The sequence below is a fragment of the Monodon monoceros genome, unplaced genomic scaffold (assembly GCF_005190385.1).
Source record: "Monodon monoceros isolate NGI ecotype Baffin Bay Population unplaced genomic scaffold, NGI_Narwhal_1 Super_Scaffold_17, whole genome shotgun sequence".
Classification (NCBI taxonomy): Eukaryota; Metazoa; Chordata; class Mammalia; order Artiodactyla; family Monodontidae; genus Monodon; species Monodon monoceros.
In genome coordinates, this window is record NW_021703773.1 from 34,719,183 (window position 1) to 34,742,070 (window position 22,888).

Genomic DNA, 22,888 nt, shown 5'->3' on the forward strand with positions numbered 1-22,888 from the left:
TTAAATAAGCACTATAAAATAAATGAAGCTCAGAGAGATATGTAACTTATTCAAGAAAACACCCCATGAAAAATAAGTCTCCCATGTTTATTGTCATTTGTCTCTATGGCCCCTCCACCTCACTGGCTCATACAGCAGAGTTGCTATCCAGGAAAGTGGTCAAAAGTTTTCTTCTTTGCTTCCCCCTGTGGAGCTCAGTGAATATGCCTTCATTTGCTTGGAATTGGGTTTTATAATTTGATTAAACTGGAATCTACTGCATTGTCAAATAGCTTTTTGTGGTCTCGTAGGCGGCACACCTTACTGTGTATGTTATGATCCAGGCTTACCCCCAGCTGATAGGTTTAATGGGATGGCCTTCAGTGTTCTGTCAAAGAGCTAACTTCTTTGGTGGCAGAGAGCTGAGCACAATGAGTGAAGTCTAGTCTGTCTAATGTTTATTACTATAATGTGAATTTCAACAGATATCTGCTATCATTTGTGTCCAGTTTATCAAACAAAAACAAGCAGCTGTCAGGCTTTCATGAACGTTATATGAGCGGTAGGCACTTGAACAAAGAAAGATAGGCTGAAAGAAACAGCACTAGTTACGCACAGTGTATAATTTCCAGTAAGCACAGTGCCAAGAATTTAATTTTTTTTTAAAAAAGTAGGGAAGACCACTTGGAAAAAATAACCTACATCTTTTCTAAAATATCTAATTTGGAGGATTTTTAATCATAAGCTTTAAAATATAAGGAAAACGTGCTATACTTGGCAAATTATAATACATATTTTATGTATTGTTTCATATCTTACATATTTATATCTTGCATATTCTTATATATTTTAGGTAATTTCTCTATTATTCACACATCTTAAAAGGTAGATTTTAAATATTGGAACATCTGCCATGATTCAAAAGAAATATTCTGAAAAACCAGTTTCTGTAGTGAGTTACATGGTACCTGCCTGGATGAGATGACACCCCCCTCCCAAGGTCCTGTTATTTCATAAGTATCACCAATCATTCAGCATATTTTTAGGAGTCTTTGAAGCACAAGGCTTAGTGAAGGTACTGAAAAATCCAAAGAGCTTTAAGTTAGAGTCCCTGCCTTTCAGGATCTAAGAATTTAGTTGGGGAAATAAGACATGTTTGCAAATTACCTTAGAATTAAAGGCAATACATATGTGTAACTGAACCACTTTGCTGTACACCTGAAACTAACACAGCATTGTAAATCAACTATATTTCAGTAAAAAAAAAGAAAAGGCAATATGAGCAGGCCCCACTTTCTACTTCAACTCCCCCTTCATTGACTTCTTCACCAATAGTCATTCATTCAACAGATATTTACTGAGTATCTATCATCGTGTGGTCCTTAGGGGTTCCAAGGTGACTCTCCATAGAGAGTCTAACAGGGGACATGAAACCTATAAAAGTGGTATAATACAGAGGGAAAAGTGAAAAGAGCCGTGGAAAAGAAAGATAAAAGGGACTTCCCTGGTGGAGCAGTGGTTAAGAATCTGCCTGCCAATGCAGGGACATGGGTTCGAGCCCTGGTCCAGGAAGATCCCACACGCCGCAGAGCAACTAAGCCCGTGCGCCACAACTCCCGAGCCCGTGAACCACAACTACTGAAGCCCGCGCGCCTAGAGCCCGTGCTCCGCAACAAGAGAAGCCACCGCAATGAGAAGCCTGTGCACCCCAACGAAGAGTAGCCCCTGCTTGCCGCAACTAGAGAAAGCCTGCACACAGCAACAAAGGCCCAGCACAGCCAAAAATAAATAAAATAAGAAAAATACATTTATTTTAAAAAAGAAAAAGAGAAGAAAGATAAAAGACTCTAAGAAGACTCAGGAGAAATAACTGATTTCTACTTGAAGAAAACAGAAGGGCTGTCATCATTCTGAGAGCTTGAAATACACAGGGTTTGGATATAGAAAGTTGGAGGAACATGTGTTTCAAATAGAAGCCACTGTACAGAAGTGGAAAGCTGTGGGGGAGATACAGTGCGTACAGCAAGTTTGACTAGAACAGGGATACATCAAGAGATTCATGGGGGTAACGTTTGCAAAGATATCTTGAACAAGGATCACATTCACCTTTAGAGTTCACTTTATGTTTTATAGGCAAAACGCCTTTGGAGTTTTCCAGGAATAAAATGACATGTTCAGAGTTATGTTGCAGGAACACTGAACTTGGTGACTCTGTGAGGTCTCATCTGAAACTTTTTCTCAAGCCTATGCAAAGCCTGTATCAGCGGATAAGCTTAAAGCAAAGGCTACGGTTGATGTTTCGGCTGTCCTTGGGTGGATCTGCCCACCTCTATTAGGTTCTAAGTGCTGGTCTCCAAGTCCAAGCCCTGTTCTCTGTTTCCTTGTGCCCACCTTGGACCTTGGTCATAGAACTTCCCTGGGTATTCATCTGTCTTCCTATGAGGTGAAAAGAGAATGTTCTCTCTATTCTCAGTACTTTTCTTAAGCAAACTTTTTGATCTTAAAAACACTTCAAATCATGTAACTGATCATGTTTCCCTCTTTTCCCTCTTTGCAACAAGGTAATTTAGAGCCAGATTTGTACCCTTCTCTAAACATGTGTAGAACTATATACAGCAGGCGTTTTGTCCACTCACCTCATATCTGGCTTTATCTTTCCCACTTTCAGTTTTCTTTTATTCTATCTTCCTCTCTGACTATGTTCAATTTTATTTTATCTTGTTATACTTTATAAAAGTAATCTATCTTGAATAAGTCGGTAAACATAAATGCATACGCCAGCTACTTCTCACGTCCTGTAAGCCAGAATCTCTAGAACTAGCGTTGACCTCCCACCGAATCCTTGGATTTTCTTCTGTTTGTGATTCGTCAGGATTTAAATTCCTGGCCATCCACCCCATCTCGCTAAGACTCTGCACTTATTCTGTTCCATCAAATTTTATTTATCTATTTATTTATTTATTTCGGTACGCGGGCCTCTCACTGCTGTGGCCTCTCCCGCTGCGGAGCACAGGCTCCGGACGCGCAGGCTCAGCGGCCATGGCTCACGGGCCCAGCCGTTCCACAGCATGTGGGATCTTCCCGGACCGGGGCGCGAACCCACGTCCCCTGCATCGGCAGGCGGACTCTCAACCACTGCGCCACCAGGGAAGCCCTCCATCAAATTTAAGATCGAACCTAGCTTTCATTATCTGGATTTGTTTTATTGGTAGGCCTCCTAATTAGGTAGTCAAATCAAAAGAGGTCCCAGCAGACAGAACACGTGTGCTGAAATAACCTCAGACAACTGGAAAAAGGAAGGATGTTTACATGATGTCTTGCACATTGTAAGCTCCTAACGAATACTTGCAAAAGGAATGAGTAATCCGGAGAAAGCAGCAGCAGAAACTAATTAGTTTCAAAACCTTAAATGGAAGGTTTTAACCCACGATTTATATTTTGATTTAAGAATAAGAATCCAGAAACTAACACAACATTGTAACTCAACAATACTTCAATAAAAAATAAAAATTTTTTTAAAAACTAAAAAAGAATAAGAATCTTAAGTTCAGCATAATGAAATATATAACAGACCTTAAATCTTTTAATGTTTCAGTAACAATCTTAACATTTATAATGCTTTATCATTTACACAGTGCTTTCATCTGTTACTGACTTAGCAGATCCTTAGAATATAGAAGGTTGATAAATGCCTGTGGGATGAATGACGACGTGTGTGAATAAATGAATGAATGAGTGCATTTCATTGAATCTTTAGATTGCACTAATACCTGGATGGGACAGTGGTATTGGACTGTCCAAAAAGTTCGTTCGGGTTTTCGTAAGATGCTCTGAAAAACCCTAACAAACTTTTTGGAAAGCAATATTTCCCACATTACAGTTGAAGAAACAGAGGCTCACTATCATGATGACTGACAGAGTTAGGAAGTAAATTTGGTACCTTGACTTCTACGACACTGCTCTTCCCTCGACATAGTATAATATCTGATATATCATTTATTCTATGTAACCTATCTATAATATAAAACCATTCTTTCATGGAGCTGTACTTGAAAACATGGAGTCACCTGCTTCTTCCTAGGCACAGTCTTAATACTTTGTTATGTATTGTTTCTCTTGTTATGTATTGTTATGTATGAAATGTTTCTCTTCTTTCTCTCTTTGTTATGAGGCCGACCTTGTCTAGGCCCTCGTAACTGTAGCTTATTTTATTTTAAAGTAATTTTATTATTTATTTATTCATTCATTTTTTGGCTGTGTTTGGGTCTTCGTTGCTGTGCGTGGGCTTTCTCTCTAGTTGCGGCGAGCGGGGGCTACTCTTCGTTGTGGTGTGCGGGCTTCTCATTGCAGTGGCTTCTCTTGTTGTAGCACACGAATTCAGTAGTTGTGGTTCGCGGACTCTGGAGTGCAGGCTCAGTTGTTGTGGCACACGGGCTTAGTTGCTCTGTGGCATGTGGGATCTTCCCCGACCAGGGATCGAACCCGTGTCCCCTGCATTGGCAGGCAGATTCTTAACCACTGCGCCACCAGGGAAGTCCGTAACTGTAGCTTATTATATGTCATCTTATAAACAGCTTCTTGAAATGTTCCTTAAAGACATCTATAGAGATTCTAATCATATGCACTGATGCTAAGAACAGCAAAGCTAAGTAGTTAAATGATACCTGAATAATAAATCTTACATGAATTTTAAACTGTTTCTTTTACTCTCACACGATTAAAACTGTATGCGCTATTTTAACCCTGCCATGTCTTCAAAGGCTAATTTCACTTTAACTGAGAATTAGACTTCCGTAATTTTTCATGGGCACCAAAACAGTGGACCAAGTAAGATTTCTATAGTTTCCAGAATGGGAATCTTCAAGAATAGTGACTTGTACAAGGAAGCAACTCTGTTTCATAGATTTGAGTGTGATATCTGTCCCTCATTTCAAGAGTAAGAAATTACTAGTTGTTAAATGATATGATACAGATTATTAGAGACCCCAGGAAACATGGTGTTACTAATATTATACACTGTGGGAGGAGTAATTTTAATTGTTGTACCCTGTAAAGAGGTTTGATACTATGTATTCAAACTCTTACATATCATGTATCCATTTCATGCAACCAGAATTACAATGTTAGACTGTGTTAACAATCACTGCTGGAGTTCACACTGTAGATGAAAGATAGTCCCTGTGTTTCCTGTTCTCTTTTAATATGTGCATTTATATTAATAGCATGATTTAATACAACACTTTAAAATTATATTGCACTCTGAACTGAAGTTAGTCAAAAATTGACATCTTATGTGTGCGGAACCATAATAAGTTTAGCATTAAATTAAGGAGTCATCTGTCTGTTGGCTAAAATGTAGTATTTGTGCATTCTAGCATGTCCAAAGCTAGGTAATGAGAATGAGAAGTGGGTCTCAAATGTTCCATTCATTTGCGTATTTTAACTTATGACTTATTAGCTTTAGAGAATTTTTTCCTGGTTACAACCCACTGTTGTGTTTATATTTTGAAGTTGCTGGATCCTTTATGATTCCGGTTTAGAACAAAATATTTGTACCACTGACATAGTGGCATGAGTCGCTCTGATCACTTACGACTTACACCAAAATGTAGTTCTACTGCATACTGTGAAATTGGAAAATCTGTTGTGCATGTGTTCTAATGGATGTAACAGTCATTAAGTACATGAGTCTTCTGACGTTGTAATCAGCTGTGATTCAGGCTGTTAAATGTCCATGAGGCAACATCTGCTTCACACAGTGACCTTCTGCTAAAGAATACTTAGCGTCTCTCAGGAGATCGCAGTGCAGATCTGCCTTGGTTGAAATGCGCTAGAGTAGTCTACTGCTGTTTAGCAACTAGCTTGTAATAATTTATTGCAGTTAAATAAAGCTTAAAAAAACTCCATTAAATAATTATAGGGATTATATGCATTTCCAAAACCTTTGTGTTCTACAGAAATTACCCATTTAATTTCAGGGTTGGTTTGTTTAAAAAAGCTGAAATCTAAAGGCACATTAGGGGAGCTGTCAGATGCTATTTTCTGTAGGTGTTAATAAAACCAGATGAAAAAAAAATCTGAAACAAATTAAAACCAAAAGCAATTTTACCATCTGTGGTATATTAATTAGAACTTTGTGTATCAAGGGTAAACTTACTCTTAGAGAATGTCACTGAACACCCGCCTAATACAACAATATGCAAATGTATTAGGTTATGGATTTACATGCAGTTTTTTGTTGTTTTTTTCGGTACATGGGCCTCTCACTGTTGTGGCCTCTCCCGTTGCGGAGCACAGGCTCCGGCTCGCAGGCTCAGCGGCCATGGCTCATGGGCCCAGCCGCTCTGCGGCATGTGGGATCTTCCCGGACCGGGACACGAACCCGTGTCCCCTGCATCGGCAGGCGGACTCTCAACCACTGCACCACCAGGGAAGCCCTACGTGCAGTTTTTAATGCTAATTCATCTACAGTGGATCCCCAAGAAATGGTTAGTGTGTATAGATGTGTATGTGCACATACACATAAATATAATGTCTCCATTTCTTTTTTCAGAGCAACCTGCAAACAACCAAGGCCAATCCACCCTGCAGCCTCTGCCACCTTCCCATAAGCAACACTCCGCACAGCATCATCCATCCATCACTTCTCTCAATAGAAACTCCCTGACCAATAGAAGGAACCAGAGTCCGGCCCCGCCGGCTGCTTTGCCCGCCGAGCTGCAAACCACACCCGAGTCCGTCCAGCTGCAGGACAGCTGGGTCCTTGGCAGTAATGTACCACTGGAAAGCAGGTAAGCCTTGAAGTTGAGACTTTCAGAGTATTTGATTGTTAGGACCACACAATGTACCTGCATGGAGAATGCATGTTTGACAACAGTCAACAAACCATATTTTTTAAATATCTGAAATAGAAAGATAAACTAGTCCAACCCTTTCCTCACCAAGAGAGATTTACCATTCTTATACACTCTCTGTTTTGTCTTCTCTAGAAACAGTTCCAGATGACTGGTACTCTTTTAGTTGCTGGACCAATGAAGTTTCCTATCCTTTTCACACATTTTTTAGCCTACAAGAGATGAGAATAAATGGCTTCAGTGAAACTTTTCTTTGCTACCATTTTTTTTCTTATCTACAGATGATCAGGCATGTAGAGAAAAGGATGGAAATGCAAATGTGTTTCTCAATCCCATGATTCAGTGATTATATTGAGCATCTACTTGGTTCCAGACATCCCTGCTTTTCACAGACTCTGTTTTGTCCATCGCGTCCTAAAATCGTGGTGGACCCCCACTGATGATGCTTCAGAACAAGTCAGAGGCCCATTTGTTAAGGATATTTTAGTTTCTTGCAATATGAGGGAGATGGGACCTTTAAGTTTCCTTCCATCGTTATTTCCATTCATTTTTAGACAATTCTATTCGAAAATTCTTCCTTATGATTCCTGAAATTTCCATCCTCTGGTCTGCATCATGCAGTTGAGAATCTGTAACTGTACAAAATCATTTTGCCCCATTTCTGCAGCATGGCCCGCCCTCAGCATGGCCTGTGGACCCCTTCGCTTCCAGAACCTTCGCCGGCTCAGTGCTCTTTCTCTGACACATGCTGGTGCTTCAGTGAGGTTCTTAATGACTTCTAGCACATCTCAGGCCACAGCTAGCAACCTGCTCACACAAGAGTGTAGATCAGTAGGAGCTATTTTGAGCTAATTCATTTCATTTTTAAATATCTCTGGGTACAGAAAACCTTACCTTCTTCCTTTGGCCAGGACCTCAACAGTCAGCATCTCCTTTGTGTCACGCATCACACAAGCAAAGAGTGTGGTGCCCTAACTCATGGGTCTCCTATTGGCAGCTTTGCAGCCGTGTTCCTCTAACACTCCTGTTGGTATTTTATTTCTTTCCTGCCCTAAGGTTCCAGTAGGTTTAGAGGAAAAGACTCATCACCACATAAAGCCAGAAACCAGAGGGCTCTGGACCTCCTGGGAGGGTGCCCTGCCCCGTAGAGCCCCTGGCTAAAGTCAGCATTTAAATTAGCTTCTGGGTGAAGAAACAGGTCTCATGATGAATAAATTCCTTTTTTTTTTTTTTTTTTGCCATTAATTGCATGATCTAAACCAATTCTGCCCTGAGGACGAGCAAGCAGGATGTCCTCACAGTTAGTTGTCAGCAATAACGTATTTCTGTCTTTTCTTTTACTCTTGACCTAAAAAGAAGTTTCCAAAGAACCCTTGTCTTTTCATCTACAGTGTCAGCCAAGAGTAGTTGGGTTTGATTATTTATTTTGTAATATTGAACACTCTTCTGGGAAAAATTAGAAAGTGCAGAAGTAGGCCAACAGCAGGTTTTTTCACTTAAAGACAAAGCATCACGTACACAGATTTTCTTAGCACAGAGCTAAACTTACTGGGTCGTTAATTAGCACACACTGAACAATCAACACCGATGCACTACTGTCATTTGGAAAAAAATTTATTAGGAAAAAAGTAATTTTCCAGTTGAGTCATCAGATTGAATATGGATAATTGCACTGTAGTTGACAATAATTGTTTTGACAGATATTTATGAAATATGCCAAGTTAGGTCATCAGAAATGTGTTTAATTTAGGGGACGTGGTAGTTAGCACAAAAGCCTCAAAAACCAGTGATAGGAAAGTTGGTATTCCTTGAAGCCACGTCTTATAGAGCAGGTATTTGGAATAACTTGGGGGAAAGATAAGTGTGTTCTTGTTATTCCTCATATTGTGCTAATGAATATTTGTTGCTGGGAAGTTAGGGAAGAAAGTAGCTCCTTAGAGGACAACCCACAGTAGCTATATGTGAAATTGTAGTTGATTTCTCTAAGTTCAGACCGTATGAGAAATCACTCTCAGGGCGATTTCAAAGCCGTACCATTTGAAATTCCATTTCAAAGCAATACCGTTAGTGAACCATCAATGGAATTACATTTTATAGTTTTATGAATTGACGTAGTAAGAAAATCTATCAGTTGATATTCTCACACACATATATAGAAAGTATAATGAATTTGAAAATTGTACATCATGCAATCTGTAGTATAATTTTGTTATTTTCTCCTTTTCCAATGTTCACATCTTATAATATTACTAATCAAAAAAAAATGGCATTTCAACTTTCAGGTACTCAGTGAATCAGCCTAGGCAGAGGTGTGAAAATTTCCCACTGTACTGACATAGTGCCACTGTGGTTTCTTTAATAGTCTCACTTGGCTGGAACTCGAGGTGAACAACCAGTCTTATTTATCATTGATTTTTCCTTTTTTAGTTAAGGTTCCCTATTGAGTATGATTCTCAGTTTCAAGTATGTTAATGACTTTATCCAGACTTGTGTCTGCCTTTGACTGTTTTTTAATCTAGTGTAGAGTTTCGTCTTTGGTAATTATTGCTATTTATACATAGACCCATCTTACTGATTGTCACTTTTCTGAAACTGTCATTTAAAGGATGTAAGCCATAAAGGTTGAAATTCAGTTCTGTGTAGATAAGGATCTCTGGTGTTTTTTCTCTTTGTCTCTTCCCCTTTTCTCCTTTCAGCATATCCTGATAATAGTTGGTTACAAGTGGCATGTAATAATCCATGAAAATCTCAAGTCATTTGCACCTAAACTTGGTACAAAAGACGTAAAAGATGTGTCCTATCTGTTTCAACAGTAGCTTTCCTTTTGATTTAGTAAAAAGCATGCTTTCCCACCAGCAGTTTCTTGCTTCCATAAAAGTGTGTGTATTCCTTTCTCTAATGAATTTAGCCGTTGCTGCCGCTGGAGACTGTCGATGTTACTGTGTACTGTGCACTTCCACCCACTAAACGGAGTAGCTCTGGTCGCCCGACTCCAGCGAGTTTCAGATCTAGAGTTACATCAAGATGCGAACAAGCATTTGCCGTTTATAAGCATATTCTTATTATCTCATCATCTCCTAAAAGTAACAATCAGGGCCTAGACAGAACACCAGTACTTGCTTAGAACTTTTCTGAAGACTCTTTTCTTTGAGCTCAGTATTTCTTGTACTTTGTATAATTCATTTGCAGGGCGTCTGATAGCCTATAGCTCATGCTTTGTTTATTTTATACTTCAGCTGCTTCCGTACGTAGTAATTGCTGCTACCAGAATATAGAGCAGCTGAAGAAAAGTGTACACTTGACTCAGGATAGCACCGCTTAAAGGTGCAGTGCGGAGACTCGATTGAGAATCCTGACCTTCAGCAAGTGTAAAGTTAATTGCCTGCAAGTTGCTCACTTAACGTATGTGAATTACGTAGCTTAGTAGTTACCTATCAGATGTTAACCAAGTGGTTCATGTGTAGCTATTTAATAAAAGATTTATTAAAGTCTCATTTATTGAAGTCTGCTTTGGCCTTGATAGTTCATTAGTGATGTTCCCATAGCTTTTTACCTTGTAGCTCAGCAATGCTTTGCTAATTATTAATGTATGAAATTGCATATTAAATTACCTTTTTATTATTGCATTTTTAATCCAAATATCAAGATGTCTTGGGCTGCTTTAATGTGAGATCAATTGCTACATCTTTTAAAAAAAAAACCTAAACAGAAGTATCATTTACTAAAGTAAGATATTCTCCTTTATTTTCCCCCCTCTTTTATCTTCACTCTAAATGGTTCTACGGAAAAGGAAAGACAATCAGGTCTGAGTCAGCCTTGCCTATTAGAAGTCTAGGCAGCAACACACACATCCTGGCCGTATAGTACCAGGGTAGAGCTTTCCCAGTTGAAAAATTGTACCTTTACCTACAAGCTGATAACCAGCTACCTTTAACAAGGCAGTAAGTAGTAAGATCCTCCATAATTAAAGATACAGCTGTAAGTAAAATATACCTGGGAAGGTAATCTACTGACTTAAGTTGACTGAGTAATGCCATATCCTTTTGTTAAAGATAGTTTGAGGAAACCCAAGGACACCTGTGGGAAAAGAGAAAATCACAAAATACAGTAAAGAGAGTTAAAACTAAAGAAGCTAAAGTTACTGAATGTAAACTTCAAAATCAGATGTGGATCTAGGATAAGAAATTCTTTTTTTTTTTAATAGTAATCTTTTATTTATTCATTTATTTTTATATTTATTTTTGGCTGTGTTGAGTCTCCGTTTCTGTGCGAGGGCTTTCTCTAGTTGCGGCGAGCAGGGGTAACTCTTCATCGCGGTGCACGGGCCTCTCTTGTTGCGGAGCACAAGCTTCAGACACGCAGGCTCAGTAGTTGTGGCTCACAGGCCCAGCCGCTCCGTGGCATGTGGGATCTTCCCAGACCAGGGCTCGAACCCGTGTCCCCTGCATTAGCAGGCAGATTCTCAACCACTGTGCCACCAGGGAAGTCCTAAGATATTCTTAATTAATCTTTGAGAGTCTCACCATCTCCATTTGTTTAAAAAAAAAAAAAAAACCAGTAAACTTATCTAAAATTACATACTAATGAATAGTAAAAATCAAGGGATTCCAGATCTCTTGAAATATTTCACCTTTAATAACTTACGGTATTTGTTAAAAGGCCCATAGAGGGATATGTGTCCACTTGTAAGAGTAGTAGGAAGACAGAGGAAGACGGATGTGTGATGCAGGAGCATTTGCTAGGAGGTGTTTATATTTAAGACTTGTTTCAATTTGTGGCTTAAAAATTTTTGTCTCAATGAGAGGAGGGTAATTCCAGCAGCTGTTGCAGTCCTAGTTCAGCGCCTGTGCTCTATCGTAACCATATAATCAATCATCAAACCAGGGTAATATGAGAGTGAAAGGGGACTGTGAACAGTTACACCGGAGCTACAGGCATAAACCAAGGCTGTGGTGGGCAAAGAGGCACATGGCTACCCTGCGAAGTTTTATTCCCAAGAGTAAAGTTACTTTGTAAGTTCAAATTATTTTATACATAAGGTAAATAATAACAGAGATCAAGTTAGAGGCAGTGGAAAGGCAGCCCTTGGTTGAATACAGGTGTGACTCCTACTTTGAAACTTTCTAGTTTCTGTTGCCAACATGTAGCAAATATTTAACCCTTTGTCAACCCCTTCACAGAGAAAGCTTCTGTTGGCCCCCAAAATGCGTCACTCCTAGAAATGATATATAAAATGGTCGTCTTTATTTTCTTCTCACAGTGTCAAGAGAACAGGAGGGGGCATATACTGAAGTCAGCATGTTGAATGACTTTTTTTTCCCAAAAAGTTCAAATTTAATTTCTTAAATGTAAAATGTTAAAGGTAAATCATATATTAACTAAAAATGTTAAGCAAAGATAAATTTGATCCTGGTTTTACTCAAAGATCCATGTGTCTCTGGCAACATTATAATTTGGTTTCTGAAACCATTCTCTTATACTGAAAGAGTCCTCATTCTAAAATAAAGTATGAGATAAAGATTCAAAGATGATTACTAAGTGAAAGCAAAAGCATCATTTTTAATACAGGATTGCTACTAACCAGTTGTAATGCTACAGTCTCAATTTGGTTGTTTAGCAGGCATCATGCCAATAATTAAAATGAGAAAGTAGGCTGTGGGCTGATTGTAGCTCTAAAATAAAGGTCATTCCCAGGAGTCAATATTGATATATATTCCTGAATAAAACCTAGTAGATCTAGTAGAGATATAAACACAGTTTAGCATCATGAGAAGAACATGTGCTTTGCAGTCAGACCTGATTTTTTTTTTTTTTTTTTGCGGTACGCGGGCCTCTCACTGTTGTGGCCTCTCCCGTCGCGGAGCGCAGGCTCAGCGGCCATGGCTCACGGGCCCCAGCCGCTACGCGGCATGTGGGATCTTCCCGGACCGGGGCACGAACCCGCGTGCCCTGCATCTGCAGGCGGACTCCCAACCACTGTGCTACCAGGGAAGCCCCAGACCTGATTTTTAATCGTAGATCCCTCATTTAAACTCTCCATGTAGTCATCTACAAATTATTTACTTATTGAAATCTGAGGTCAATTTCCAATGCAATAGTAATACCTACTCATAATAGTGTTGTATTAAGTGAAATAATGTAAACAACTCATCTGGCAATAGGTGCTTCATAAATGTTTTTTCTAAATATGACCAAACAATAATAATAGTAATAACAGCCATTGCATAGGATTAGATAACCCAATTGCTTAACAGCTGAATGAATATCTTTTATTATTAAGTAGCTCTCTTCTCTCCAGGAATGAAGAACATATTTGTGTTAACTGGAATAATTATGTCTAATTTATCTTTATGAGTTAGGTAGTCCAAGCCTTAACCATAGTTTTACCAGAATAAAATCTCTTGTTTTTTTTTTCACCATTCCTGTCATTAAACAAAAAGTACATGAATTTTTTCAAGTCTGTTAATTTTGTTCTTGAGAAGAAAAAAAAATCTTCAAATTATAATGAAAGGCAACTATTCATATCCCTGAAACATTTAGTTAACCAAAGTAATAAATGTTTGGAATGAATCCGTAAAAGCCTTGATAGATGCATTGTCTTCACATCAGGCAGAAGTTAGACCCCAGTTATATTTAAGGTTTTTAAAGCTTTAGGTATCTTTTGAGTATGGTGAAGTTACTGTACAAAAGAGTAGGAGTGTTACTCTGTTTAACTGAGGTGAACCAGTTTTTTTTAATAGTAATTAAGATACCAAGAAAGTGTGTATTGATCATTTGCTGTAGGCCTTGGATGATTTCTGAAAGCATAATTCCAACCAGTTGCGAATACTGTATACTCTGGTAGTGTTTGGTTTTGGATAACATCAATCTGTATAAAATATTCATATATGATAACCTGAATTTCCATAGTGTTTAGAGTAATGAATTCTTAATTACTCCTAGCACATTTCTGGTCGCTTCTCTGAACATGATCAAAATAAAAGGTCATCTGTGCCACTACTCTGGTCATAGCTAATGACTGTGATTTAATCATCTTTTTCTGGATATGACCTATTCATTTTGAGACACCTCTCTTCTTCCTCAGCAACTGTTTTTGGAAGTTTTAAAAAATTCTTTTACTCTTCACTAATGTTGTCTGTGAAAATATGTTTCAGTCCTCTTTCCTTGATTTTGTGTGTGTGTGTGTGTGTGTGTGTGTGTGTTTGTTGTCTCTACTTAACATCATTACTACATGTTGATTTTATCTTTTCCTAGAATTTATTGTGCAATTTTAAAACTATGTGTTTCTCTCTAAAATTTCATCCCCTGGTTTCATCACCAATTAATATATACCCTGTCAAAGACAATTGCTTTTCTTTTCCTGCGTTTCTTCATTTTGCCTTGACATTCTTGTGCCTGTTTGATTTCTTTCTCCCTTAATTGCAAACCTGAGTCTGTGTCGTATTACACCATTCTCAGAACCCTTTCTTCTTAGCCCATTAAGATTAAATCCTTGAACATGCAATTAGCCAACTAAGTTTAATAAATTCTATTTGATAACCCCTCTGATTCTGCTAAAACCCTCTTTATGATTTCTTTGCATCTCACCTCATATTCTGAACCACTTAAAGTGCTACTACCAGAAGTCATCTTGCTCCAGTTACATCCTGCACTAATAGAATATTGCTTCTTTCTGGTCATGGTGTACTAGACACCAGATCTGGGTTAAAATCTCAACATCCTACTAGCTATATAACCTTGGGCCAAGTACTTATACGTTTTTACCTGATAACCTGATAACCTTTGATGATACTTCACAAACATTTTATAAGTATTCCTTGAAATATCATATGTAAAGTATCTGGCACTTCAGTTTCTTTTTTCTTTATTCTTTTCTTATGCTATACCTTTAAAAATAAAATAATTGAGTTAGCATTTATAAAGGTAAATGACAGCTACCAAGGCAGTGAAGGCAATGACAATTACCAGGAATTTACGCTGAGTAATTGTTGTGAGCAGTTAGGCAGCATTCTCAGCTTTGGAGCTAGGTGTTGTGTTATTGTGAGAATAATCACTATATCCTCAGTTTAATTGGGTGACTTCCTAGAGGAAATAAATTATGAAGTAAATTTTCAAAGACAGGCTTTGGGTTTGTTTTAGCGAAAGCTAACAGTGATAATATGGGGAAGAAATGATCTGAGATAGTGGTGGAGCAGTGATACTTCATAAAGTAAAGCCTGAATGCACTCATTCACTCAGCAGGTGTTTATGAAATGTACCCATATGAAAAACTCAAGCTTATTATGGAGGACCTGTAGAAGGTATGACTGCTTCTGAAACAGATTGGACTATATTCCAGAGCAAATTTCAAGGTGGGAACTGATTTTAGAGATTATCTAATCTTAACTTCTTTGTAAGGTACATGGAGATTTAGTAAAGTACCTGAGATCATGTGGTCACTAGCATTCAGCTAGATCTCAGGTTCCAAATTCATTACCTTTTCTTCTTGTAGTGTCTCCACATTTTTTTTATTACATATGAAAGAGAAAAATAAAGTACACAACTCCAAAATATATGTATTTATCAAATTAAAAATTATACAGTTGTAGCATGTTATCATACATATATAAAACTAAAACTTGAAAGGATGAAATGAAATAGATAATATTTTTTATTTTATTTATTTATTTATTTTTAAATTTATTTATTTATTTTGGCTGTGTTGGGCCTTTGTTTCTGTGCGAGGGATTTCTTTAGTTGCGTCAAGCGGGGGCCATGCTTCATCGCTGTGCACGGGCCTCTCACTGTCACGGCCTCTCTTGTTGCGGAGCACAGGCTCCGGACGCGCAGGCTCAGCGGCCATGGCTCACGGGCCCAGCCGCTCCGCGGCATGTGGGATCTTCCCAGACCAGGGCTCGAACCCGTGTCCCCTGCATCGGCAGGCGGATTCTCAACCACAGCGCCACCAGGGAAGCCCCGATAATATTTTTAAATAATTTTCTTTTATTTAAGTCTATTAAGTTTGTTCATTTAGTAAATTATTTATTAAATATACACTTATGAAATAATTACATATCAAAGTCATCATACCTTAAACATTTTTCAATCCTATCTAACAATTATATATACTTCCTTTTGACAAATAAAACTTGTATATATTTAGATTGTACAATTTGTCTTTTTAAGGTGTACATCATGATTTTATATATGTGTGTGTGTGTGTGTATATCTGAGTTAATTAACGCACCCATCACGTCACATAGTTATCTTTTGTGTGTGTGTGTGGTGAGAACACTTAGGATCTACTCTTTTAGCAATTTCAAGTACACAGTATAGTATTATTATCTGTAATGACCAGGCTGCACATTAGCTCCCGACTTATTCACCTTATAACCGAAAGTGTCTCCCCAGTTACCCCGCCTCCCAGCCCTGGTCTTGGCAACCAGACCATTCTGCTCTCTGGTTCTATGAGTTTGACTTCTTTTTTTTTGGCCGTGCAGCACAGCATGTGGGATCTTAGTTCCCTGACCAGGGATTGAACCCACGCCCCCTGCATTGGGAGCACAGAGTCTTAACCACTGGACTGCCAGGGAAGTCCCGAAGTTAATTTTTTTAGATTCGACATATAAATGAGATCATACAGTATCTGTTGTATCTTGGCTAATTTCATTTTCTAGCAAACTAATTGGATGTTTTTGCAATTTCACATGTTTAAGTAAACGAAGGCAAAACCCACTAAAATTCCATGTTTTGCAGACATTTAAGCAGTTTAGAAAACTGATAATTGGCATAGGTGGCAATCACCATTCTTGGCAACAAAATTATAATGAAAATAATTCCAAATGCACGTTTTCAAAATATTCTCTCTGGACTAACAGTTCCTTCAGAGCAGCAGTACTTTCTTACTTATTCTTGAATAATACCTGCACCTTAAAGAGACATAAATAATTTTTTCAAAAATAAATTCTTGGTAGCATACTACTGACAGCCACTTGTCATCACCGAAAAGGTCAGCAAATTTGGACCCATTTTATATATTTAACCCATTTTTATGGTTTATAACTCTTGGGGGGTACTTTGCCATGAGCTCGCTGGATAACCTTAACCTTTAAGTGGTTAAAAAAGATTTTCAAGATCACTTCACTACTCATCCCAAAGAATGAGTGAAGAATTTTGTATTGAATTAATCACACACAAGCTGCAAAAACTAAAAGGTGAGGACGTTACTGGTAACCCCTCCTCTTGGTGAGCTCTTTTCTCTGTCTCAGGATACCTCATGAACATTAATGACTTTCCAACAAAAGGACTGGCTGTAGGCTCCACAGTCATCCGTGTATTCAATATCGTAAAAGCCTGGTATCTTATTTTTTAAATACGAGATAAATACAGATAGAAGGGTGCTTTACACATGCATTAAGATACACAGCTCATTCGGCGACTACTACTATATTACATAACTGGTTAAAAAACGTAAGTTTTAAGGACAAAAAGTCATGACTTTGCCCCTGTACTAACTTTGCCAAGTTAAGGCTCAGTTTTCTCATCTTAAAAAAAAGCAGAGTTTACAATCACACAGAGTGGAGATTTTATGAAGTTTAAATTACATGATTTTTTCTTTGTACACAGTAAATAGGTCCTCAATCAGCCTAATTTAAACCACTCACCACTCTTTGCACTGGTTGTTTTCTGTTTTGTTTTGTTAAATCCTTCTTGTTCACTGTCACACATCTGATTGATTAGGATACCTTCAACATCTCTTAACAACCCTGGAATTCTTTTATTCTTCATCAACTTACATCGACACCTGAAATTCTTCTCTTTACCTATATTCACACTTCCTTCTCAAATTTATAGAAAGAGCTTTGCTGAGCAATTTTAAGCCACCAATAATTAAATGAATTAATAATTAAGTAGATTAAATCTTGTTCAAATAGCACATAGGAATTTTTTTTTAAATAAATTTATTTATTTCTTTTTGACTGTGTTGGGTCTTCGTTTCTGTGCGAGGGCTTTCTATAGTTGCGGTGAGCAGGGGCCACTCTTCATCGCTGTGCAGGGGCCTCTCGCTGTCGCGGCCTCTCTTGTTGCGGAGCACAGACTCCAGACGCACAGGCTCAGTAGTTGTGGCTCACGGGCCCAGTCGCTCCGCGGCATGTGGGATCCTCCCAGACCAGGGCTTGAACCGGTGTCCCCTGCATCGGCAGGCGGACTCTCAACCACTGCGCCACCAGGGAAGCCCAGTGTAATTGATTTCTTAAAACATGTAGGAAAATATCTAATATAGATTTGGGCATTTGATACCATGGCTACACAGTTAAAATAACTAAAATATAACAAAGACTATTAAACTATTTTAGCCATCTTGATAATGGTTAAAAAAAAAGTCTGCATATTTAATCTGGTTGTTCAGTTCTTGATGCTCCCAAGCAAACTGTATAACATGACTTGTTGCTTGATTATGAACATGTCTAAGTTAAAACAAGTCATAATAAAAATACTTTGCCTCCTATTGTAGACCTATTTAATTTTTACAACTGTGGTTATATTTAAATTTTATATTTTATGTCTCTTGCTTAAGACTGAAAAGTGAACGTATAAGACAGTAGAGAATTCACTAAAATATATTTCCCACAAATCACCTTAATACTGTCTAGAATTTTGCCTCCCAATTTTCAGAGATCAGTTAACACATAATGCTGTACTTACCACGTACCTGTTGTACATTCAGTATGATTATAAATTGATACAGAGGCAATTGCTAAAATGTATAATTATTAATACATTCATACTGCAATTTTTTGTAAAATATTATAAAACAATTTTTTTCTCAAACCTCTTGTACAACCACTAATAGCTCATATTAATTCAGGTAACAGCAGTGAAATGTATCTTGTTTATAAGCTTTTCATTTAAGACATTTTTCTTGCTGGGATCACCTCCTAGTGTGAAAGTTGTTCAAAGATAATAGCACATCAATTCAAAAGTGTAATAGATTTGAGAACACAACATGCTATCAGCATGAAATAGTTTAGCAGCCTCACTAACTCACTGTGTCACAGCTAGAATCATTACATACTTGTTTTCTGTTTTCATGTCAAAATATGTAATTTACATTCTAATGCTGATTACTCACTTGGAGGATGTTTAGTTTTCTTATTTAGAATATTTTTCTTTAAAATGCATACCATAATTAATTTAAAGGTAGTACAAGAAGAGGCATTTTAATTAGTAGGAGTCTAAAATATTTCCTTTTTTTGCAATTCAGGGATGCACAGTATATTATACTATAAAGCATTTTCAATTAGATTTATAATAATAATACCTTATATTAGAAGCAAAATAATTAGTCCATTTTGTTTTTTGGGTTTTTTTAGAAAGTACACTTTTTTTTTTGGCTGCGTTGAGTCTTCGTTGCTGCATGCAGGCTTTCTCTAGTTGCGGCGAGCAGGGGCTACTCTTCTTTGCGGTGCGCGGGCTTCTCATTGCAGTGGCTTCTCTTGTTGCGGAGCACGGGCTGTAGGCGCACAGGCTTCAGAAGTTGCAGTGCTCGGGCTCAGTAGTTGTGGCTCACGAGTTTAGTTGCCCTGTGGCATATGGGATCTTCCCGGACCAGGGATCAAACCCATGTCCCCTGCATTGGCAGGCGGATTCTTTACCACTGTTCCACCAGGGAACTCCCAATTAATCCATTTTGAACGAGCCCTGTCCAATTCTTAGAAAATTTACACACACACGCACACACATGCACACATCGCCTTTTCTAGACTCGTCCTATTTTAAAATTAGCAGAAATTAAATGATCAAAATGCAAAGTGAAAAAATATTGAGGTTCAGTTTATCATTAACTCACTCGAGGTAAATTTTATTTTTCTTAACTGTTTCACCTTTTTAATCCCCCCTTGAGACAAGCCTCTTCCGGTTTTAGGTCCCGTTTGATAATTTTTTATTCTTAGTTAAAGCTTTTGGCAAGGGCTGCCGCTACCATAGTGGTTATTGAAGAAGTTAATTAAACACTAGTCCTCCCAATACTTTTTACTTTCCTTCTACCAGTTAAGTACTACTCTTCACTGGTTCTGTCACTCCCACCCTTGAAAGCACGTTTTAATATAATATGTAAAGGATGAAAGAAAACACTTCACCTGTAATAATGAGGATTCAGTGGGGGATTTCTGCTACCTCTGAACTTCAGGGAAACAATTTTTTTTCATCATGTAGCTTTGTGGATCAGAAGCTACTGCTGCCGCAGCCTTTGTCAGGGTGTGTGTGGTGGTGCACCCGCCGTGGCCAGTGCTGGGAGCAGCACCTTGATTGTCACTGCTTTGTCCTCAGCTGCTTCAAAGGAGAAAACTTAGGGAGAAGGCATGTTGTGTGGGAAAATACTCTTATTTTTTTCCTTCCCCTCAAAGTAGCAGATGTGTAAAGGAGTAAGGAGGTTATGTTTGTGTGTGTGTATACAGTGCTTTTTAAATGTTTAGAACTGAGTTTTCCAGAAGTCTCTTCTAATAGATAAAGAGAATGAGTAGAGATAGCTGTTTCTTTCCTAGATAGATTTTAATCCAGGTAATATATTGAAGCAAAGTTTTTAGAGGAAAAAAAGAATATATAAAAACAATTCCAACCAAAAAGGTTAAGAGTAGAGAAATAGCATCATCTCTATGAAGAAAAGTAGTGAAACCTTTTGGAAAGCTGTAAATACCCAAGGTGAATTATCAGCTAGCCTTCTACGTGACTCACAAGTCCAAGTGTCAAGTTCAAAGAGAAAAGGAAAGAACTCCCTAAAAGAAGGTATTTGTGAAATAAGATAGTATATTGCTGAATGTTTGATAAGCACATGGAAATATAGATACCTCTAGGAAATGGAAGAGCCAGGAGAGAATGGATACTGGTGTCTAATTTAGAGATAAAGTAAAGGCCAATAAACATGGTAGACATTTAAAAGTAGCAATGAGATTAAAAAGGATGAAGCAACCAATTTCTTAACAAACAGGTGAAACTGAAAGGGAGGAACAATGAAGGGGGGGTATTGGAAGTAAGGAATTGAGTGAGATGACACAAAGCAATGAAATATATCTAAACCATTTGATTCTGAGGTCAGATGGATTGAGCCTCGTATTGTACAAATTACAGCTGCTCTAAATTGACTACTTGAAGTGAGCTAGCAGCAGTGACTGTCTAAGCAGGAGTCTTTTGAACTGACTTTCTGTTTTGTTGTACAATCTGGATGGGAGTCTTGAATAAAACGTGGTCCCTGGACCAGCTGCATTAGCTGCTGGCGTTGCACCCCAGACCTTTTCTAACAAGTCTGCCAAGGGATTCTGATATAAACTGAAGTTTGAGAACCATTGCTTTAATGTATGTAATAGTCTCGAAGTACCTTTCTCCTCATGTTGGTGGCCTGACCCTTGAGTATGTAAGTTCACAAGGCCCTACCAAAATCTGTGAGTCCATCATCAGTCTGATGGACCCGTTTCCATGAGAAAGATAGGTGACTGCAGAATGCTTTTTGCAGTCTCATGCAGATGTTAGTGTGGGTAGGCTTCTCCCTGAAAATTCATAGCAGCCTCTGCAATCTCTTAGTTCCGGAATCGTCACAGAACTGCTTAGGGCCATCATCCTTGACTGATGGAGGTTTCTTTCCAAACAGCTAGGTATTTAAGCACAGTTAAGTAATTGCAGAGGTCTCTGGATATCTATTGAGAATCAGTTGCTGAAAGGTAAGGAAAACCAATAGGAACCCAGCCTTGAATAGAAACAGCTAATTTTCTACACGCGCTTGCTTTCTTTAGTTTTCTGTTTAATAGCTGCCAAAAATTTTATATTTGCTTGCATCATTATCCTAAAGCACACCACTTAAATAAACTGCTTTTTCAAGCCTTTTAATCAGTTACCAAATGCTGCTAAGTATATATTTAGCAGATAATCCACTTGGCTTTGGAATTGAAAAATCAGAATTTGATAGTGAAAATTCTGAAGACTGTGATAATGAAGCACAGGTTTTAAGGTTCAAAGTGCTCAGACAAGAGTTAGTATCATCTTTCAGTTTTATCATTTCTTATAAATATATACAGACAGGGCTCCCCTGGTGGTGCAGTGGTTAAGAATCCGCCTGCCAATGCAAGGGACACAGGTTTGAGCCCTGGTCCGGGAAGATCCCACATGCTGCGGAGCAACTAAGCCCACAAGCCACAACTACTGAGCCCGCGTGATGCAACTAGAGAAAGCTGCACACAGCAACGAAGAACCAAAGCAGCCAAAAATAAATAAATGAAATAAATAAATTTATAAATAAATAAATACTGACAAATATTTGGGTCTGTTTTAACTCATGCAATATTTAATGTATATACTCTCAATGATAGATTACAGGTAATTAAGTGAGTGATAATGGGCAATATGAAAGATAACACAATAATTAAATTTTGTATATTTTGAAAATTTTTAGAAAGTATTTTATCTTAAAGTGAATTCCAGGCAAACCATCCATTGTTTGGGCATCATCAAGTGACTAAAACTATTTTGAACTCAGTAGTTAATTTTAGCCTTCATATATTACCAGGTAAGTTTAATCCACAAGTGTGGGATTCGTTTGCTTTAAATCTGAAAATCAGAATCAGAAGAGCTGTTTGATGTTGAGGAAATCTTATGAGACCTTTAATAAGCCTCTTAAATCCAGAAAGTTATGTTTTGCCGGAAGGAGAAAGAACCTGTAACTTAAAATTTCCTTAGCTCTTTTTTTTTTGCGGTACGCGGGCCTCTCACTGTTGTGGCCTCTCCCGTTGCGGAGCACAGCCTCCGGACGCACAGGCTCAGCGGCCATGGCTCACGGGCCCAGCCACTCTGCGGCATGTGGGATTCTCCCGGACCGGGGCACGAACCCGTGTCCCCCGCATCGGCAGGCGGACTCTCAACCACTGCGCCACCAGGGAAGCCCATCCTTAGCTCTTAAGTGAGAACTTTGGATTTTGAAAATGTTGTGAATTTGGCCAAATATTGCCAGTCTTTCTTCTTACTGGCACATTGTCTTTGAAATCAGAGCATCCAATTTGCAGCAAGCAATCTATATTATAGGTAAAATT

The 22,888-nt window shown here is 38.3% G+C and overlaps 1 protein-coding gene across 1 annotated transcript in view; it reads left to right on the forward strand.

The window, feature by feature from the left end:
- TENM3 (teneurin transmembrane protein 3) overlaps positions 1 to 22,888 on the forward strand; it is a 430,454-nt gene that overhangs the window by 244,176 nt on the left and 163,390 nt on the right. The window contains exon 3 of the mRNA XM_029226434.1: positions 6,533 to 6,770. Within this exon, the coding sequence (XP_029082267.1) occupies positions 6,533 to 6,770 (238 nt within the window). The remainder of the gene's footprint in view (positions 1 to 6,532; positions 6,771 to 22,888) is intronic.